Here is a 6,241-nt window from a genome sequence, read left to right as displayed (position 1 = left end):
AACTGAGGGAAGCTTGAGTAGCACATGATAATACCATTGACCCTTGAATAGCATGGGCTTGAACTGTGAGTTGTGTTACATGTGGAATTTTCTCAGTAAATACAGTACAGTACTATATTTACTCTTCCTTATGAGTTTTCTACTAACTAGTTTATTTTGTTATAAAAATGCAGTATATAACACATATATCTTGCACAACATATAAAATATGTGTTAATCAACTGCTCATGTTATTGGTAGGACTTCCAGTCAACAGTAGATGATTAGTAGTTAAGTTTGGGCCAGAGCTCAAAAAATTATACATGCCACTAATCCCCACATTGTTCAAGGATCACCTGCAGATTATAAAAGGTACAATTGAGAGACTTTCTGACCTGAGTGAACAATATGAACAAAGACTTGAGGCAGAGTGAAAATGATGCATCAGTTACAATCAGGACCAGATAAGGACAGTATGCAGACTCATTTAGGAGAGAAGTGAGGAATTTGGTTGTTACTAGGGCAACCATAGTCTAAATAACATTGGAAACCATAGACCTGGTTATCCCTCTATGCAGGAAAAAAAAAATTGTTATATGGAAAAACATATAAGTTAGTAATTTGAGAAAAAAAAAAAAAAACTCTTGTAATGTTTGTCTATAAAAATGTTGACCTTATGTTTGAAAGAACATTTTTTCCTATTTTCTACACAAAAAATTTACTGACTTTCCACAAACAACATTGATGGGCTGGGATTTACAATGACTGTGGAACTTGAATGGTGTGTGGACAAGACACAGTTATAAGGATTGTGAAGCAACTGCCTTCTGTTGGTGGTGTCGGTAGGCTAACATAAAGGATGAGGTAGTTACTACTTGGTCTACACAACTTCAGGTAAACCATCAGAATGAGAGCTTTTCTGTTGCAGTTAGGTCTCCAGAAGCCCAAACACAGACCCTGATGAAAATAAGGTCATGGGTTTGATCATAGACATGGGAGTACTATAAAGGGAACAGAAAGCACAGCCTCTACGGTCTCTTATGTCAACAACAGAACCACAAAAAGAAAAAAAAAATTGAAACAAATCTAAGATGATGTGTTTTGGGGTTGAATCTGAGAATTTTGAGAAAACAATTGCCGTGAAGCCTCTCCACAAACAGAATCCCCTCCTCCATATTTCTAGAGAACAGATTCTCATGGCCTGGGGATGATATAATAACATCACCTGAGTTATTTTCTTGCAAAACCATGCTTATATTCTTAAGGTCTGATAGGCTTAATATATTTTGATAAAATTCCTGCAAAATCATCTCATTCCTCACAGTCATCTCCTATTGCTTTAGAAGAAGTTGGCTGAAAAGGAAATATATGATTGTATCTGTTTATATTTAGTTCTTTCTGGCACCAACTGAAATGGCATGCTGTAATATTAAAAATCCAAATACAAAACCACTAAAAAAGATGGGGGTTAAGGAAAATCTTGTTAACAAATCCTCAACCAGTACATGGATTGTCTGCTTTGCACAGACCAAGAGATAACTAGAGCCTAGATCTATTCCAATTTGTGACAGTTGCTAAAGATTTTACTTGTGTTTAGGGACTTTGTGTGGGTAGAAAGTGTGACTATATGGGTAGACCTTATAAGCAAAATATAAGTCATACAAATGCTCACTACATGTTGTACACTGAAGAGGAAATTCTCAGTGGTGGTAGATGAAATGTTTCGTGGATATCAGCCACCCTCTTTTCCCAGCTACCCAAGTTCTAACTAATTTAATCTAGGGCTAAAGCAGACATGGATGGGGCACCTGGGTGGCTCAGGAATTTAAGCATCTGACTCTTGGTTTCAGCTGAGGTCATGATCTCAGCATTGTGAGATTGAACCTGGCATTTGACTCCTCTGTCGGTACGGAGTCTGCTTGAAAGTCTCTTGCCCTCTCCCCCCGACCCTCGCCCTGCTTTCTCTAAAATAAATAACATAAATAATCTTAACCAAAAATTAAAGTGGTCAAGGTGGTTTAGGAAGCTTCTCTATGAAGGCTATTGTTAGGGTTGAACAATATGAAATTTCCCTCTAAAATTTCATCTGGCTTCTGTGACTACCAAGTACCAAATGTTTGTAGTTATTATGACTACAAGAGATAACCCCAAGTTTCATGTGTAAAACAACTAATTTACTATAAACTTGGGCTCAATGAATCAGGAATTTAGACATAGTGAGGATGGCTTGTCTATGCCACATGACATCTGAGGTCTCAACGGAGTAAACACAAGGACTGGGAATGCCCACTAGCTAGCAACTGAAGACTCTGGTGTCATCTTGAATTACATGTCTGGCAGTTGCCACTGGTTGTAGGCCCAGACATCAGATGAACTATTGGCCATACAATTCTAAGTCTGGCCTCTACACATGGTATCTCTATATGGACCAGTTAGGAAATATTGCTATGGCCTTGTTTGGAAGCTGTCACACCAGCATTGAATGCCCAACATATTCACTCCTCAGGAAGTCCACTCACTGCTGAGATAGCAAGTTGATTACACTGAAAACCTTCCATCATGGAGGAAACCAAAGTTGTCTTCACTGAAATAGACACTTATTCTGGATATAGATTTATCTTTCCTGCTTATAATGCTTGTACCAACAACACAAAGCATTGACTTATGGAATGCCTTATTCACCATCATACTATTTCACTTTGGATTGATTCTGATCCAGTAATGTATTTCTTCCAGTAAAGATGATTAGTAATGGACATACACACTGAAATTCATAGATTCTACCACACACTCTGTTGAGTTCCTGAAATTTTATATATTGAATACCTAGATCCAAGTAACTCAGAAGGTGACTATTTAGAGACAGGGCCATTAAAGGGGCAATCAATTTACAATGAGGACTTTAGGGTAGGCCCTAACCCAATGTGGTAGGCATCCTTATAGGAGAAAATTTGGACACACAGAAAAAACACCAGGAATGTGTGTTCACAGATAAGACCATGTGAGGACATATGGAGAAGGCAGCCTTCTGTTAAGCCAAAGAGATAGACTTTTGAAGAAAGTAAATCTGTCAGTAGTTTAACCATGGTCTTTCAGACCCCAGAAGTGATAGAAAATATATTTTTTGTTGTCCAAGCCATCCTATCTATGGTATTATTTTATGGCAGCCTCAGGGAACTCATTTATACCCCATTTATCTAGGTAACTGATGAGATACAATGAAAAAATGGTTTACCAAACACACCGCCAATCAAGAAACAGCACCCTGAAAAGCTTGAGTTATATTTTCAAGGATGTGTTGACCAACAGATGGTTATATTTCTCCCAAAGCCATCATAAAGAGTTATAGAATCCTATGGAATTGAAGGATGTATTTGCAAGTGCCTCTTTTATTATTACACTAAAGTACTTTATAGTTCTGTTTTTGTACCAAAAGTTTTCAGCTCATCTGGCCTTTAGGTTTTAGTTATAGATGTTTGGTTTCATGAGGGACCACAACAATTACTTTATTGAACTGGAAACTGAAGTTGCCACCTAGACACCATTTGGGGTCTTCATGCCTTTACTAAACCAAAAGATAAAAAGGGGTTGGAGGAATTGGTATTGATGATGAGATGACATCTGTTTGTTTGACACAATGGAACATGAATGATCACTATTTGGAACACAGCCCATCTCTTAAAATTTCTATAACTAATAGTAAATGTTAATTTAAAAAATGGCAGGACCATTAAAGATTCAGAATGTCAAGAATAAAACTTTGGCACACATTATTAGATAATGAACCCCAATAATAAAAGTTAACCTTAAATCAAAGGGAAGAGTGAGTAGGCAGTGCAAGGAAGAAAGGTATCAATGTTAACTTAAATCTAATGACCAATCATAGAAACAAGGACCCTTGTAGCAATGTAACAGTGTATTGAGTAATTTTAAAGCCTGTTCTTAATGTTACAGATCTTTCAGGAAGTATTATAACCTGAACTAGAAGAGAAACTTACACAAACTTAACTTTGTCCAAATGTTGAGAATATTATGTTTCATTTCTGGAAGGGAGAGAGGGAGACTAGGCTCAAATATCATATAGAAGAGTGTTTATGAATGCTGAATAGCTCATGTACCTATTGCCCTCAGCTCAAAAACCTACTATATATGCTCTCCTCTGAGATCATGGAAGTAAAATCTACCTGTATTTCTAATCTACCAGATAGTTTCCTATTGTTTCTACCAACAGGATTCACACTGTAGTGATAATGGAGTCAAGAGAAGGGGAAAAAAGACGTCATACATGTTCAAGATAAAAGTATCAAATTAAGGAGTACTTGGGACTGGCGTGTGAGGAGATTAGATCTGGTTCTAACCAGAATGAAATGAAAAAATAACTGAAAATTGTCCAATCATCAATAATAATATAATAACTTTGTGTGGTGACAGATGATAATTAGACTCATTGTGAGGATAATTTCAAAGTGTACAAAATATTGAATCACTGTGATGTATACCTGAAGTTGACAGGATGTCATATGTCAATAATACTTCAATAAAAAATACAAAAAAATCCTTAAAAATAATAAATTTATACAGTCAGTAGAGGTCTGAGGAAATGCTAAAGATTCTGAGCTCCAACCTGTGGTTGGCTTTTGCAATCATGATATACTCTGTGTATATCATTTCTTCTTACTTCTAAGGCTCAAGATAGTATCCTAAAATGAAATTCTAGAATGTTCTTAATATAAGTTACTTCCCTTCCCCAAACAAATGATGATACCACATTTTCTTCACAACATTCTTCATTTCCATGTTTCTCAGTGTGTAGATCAGAGGGTTAAACATGGGGGCAATGATGGTGTAGAAAAGAGCAAACGCTTTGTCTTCTGGGAAAGTTGTGGCGGGCCGAATGTAAACGAAGAGAACAGGCACAAAGAACAGAACGACGACTGTGACATGGGAACTGCAAGTGGAAAGAGCTTTGGAGCGGCTCTCTGCAGGGTAAGCCCTAAGGGTGTATAATATCAGAAAATAGGACACCATCAAAATCACAAAAGTCACCAGAGCAATCAGTCCTGAATTAACAACGACCAAGAGACCAATTCTGTATGTGTCTGTGCAGGCCAGCTTTAGTAAAGGATACACGTCGCAGAAGTAGTGATCTATCTCATTGGGGCCACAGAAGGGTAGGAAGATGGTGAGGAGGAACTGACTGGCAGAGTGGATTAAGGCCCCAGTACAGCAGGCTGTGATGATTGCGTGACACCTCTCTCTGCTCATGATGACAGTGTAGTGCAGGGGTTTACAGATGGCCACGTAGCGGTCATAGGCCATCCCTGTGAGGATGAAGACCTCCACGCCTCCAAATAAATGTGTGGTAAAAAGCTGTGTCATGCAGTTACTGTAGGAAATGGTCTTCCTTTCTGCCAGTAAATCAGCCATTAGTTTAGGTGTCACTGTTGTGGTGTAGCAAAGGTCAGAGAGTGAGAGGCAATTAAGGAAGAAATACATGGGTTGGTTCATTAGTGGACTGCACGTGATAGAAATTATTATGAGCAAGTTTCCCACCCAAATGGCAATGTAGCAAAATAAAAATAATACAAAGCAGAGGATTTCAATGTTCTTGTTTTGAGAGAGTCCCAAGAGAATAAACACAGTGACGTTATTCTTAGTTTCCATGATCCAGTGCTCTAAAAATTCTTAACGGTCTCCTGAAAAGACATATTGCACAAGTCAGTGTCAGACATGTGCATGAAGAATATAGATGATGACACTGACATCATGAAATTCTATTTAATGGATATGATATGATATGATATGATATATTTTTCTTTTCTGGTTAGTCTCATGAAGATTTCCATAAGTCAATTTTTCAGGACATTATGTTCAATCCTGACATTATGTTTTATAAATCAATTCAATCAGTAAATTTTAAAAAAAATGTTTAAAAATTATTATTAGTTGCCAAATGTTTTTCAATTATAAAGGAATATACAACAAAGTTCTCATAAAGGATATTTTTCTGGGTCCTTCCAAACACACATTTGTTAAAGAGGCAAGTATAAGTCATTAAAGTTGCTGTTAAATGATATAGAAGCAAATGTTAAGCTTGACTGTGGTCACTAGCAGACTATGTACAAACAAAATAGTTTCAGGAGGAGGTAGAAAATGAAACTAAACATTTATACAATACAAACATATTTACAAAGTGGAAGATAAAAAGCCTCTGTAGGAGGACTCTGAGTTTCAATAATTTTTTTTTATTAATTTTTTTATT

General features: G+C 36.9%; 1 protein-coding gene across 1 annotated transcript; it reads right to left on the bottom strand.

Moving 5' to 3' along the window:
- Positions 1–4,713: 4,713 nt before the first annotated feature.
- On the bottom strand, positions 4,714–5,643 carry LOC132008598 (olfactory receptor 4P4-like). The gene has a single exon (XM_059387221.1). It carries the CDS (start codon positions 5,641–5,643, stop codon positions 4,714–4,716), a length of 930 nt encoding a protein of 309 aa, XP_059243204.1.
- Positions 5,644–6,241: the final 598 nt, after the last annotated feature.

The sequence above is a fragment of the Mustela nigripes genome, unplaced genomic scaffold (assembly GCF_022355385.1).
Source record: "Mustela nigripes isolate SB6536 unplaced genomic scaffold, MUSNIG.SB6536 HiC_scaffold_461, whole genome shotgun sequence".
NCBI lineage: Eukaryota > Metazoa > Chordata > Mammalia > Carnivora > Mustelidae > Mustela > Mustela nigripes.
This window is presented reverse-complemented; position numbering and strand designations above follow the sequence as displayed.

Bases quoted from the DNA above. Each gene is read 5' to 3' on its own strand.
- LOC132008598 (XM_059387221.1), bottom strand. From the start codon at position 5,643: ATGGAAACTAAGAATAACGTCACTGTGTTTATTCTCTTGGGACTCTCT.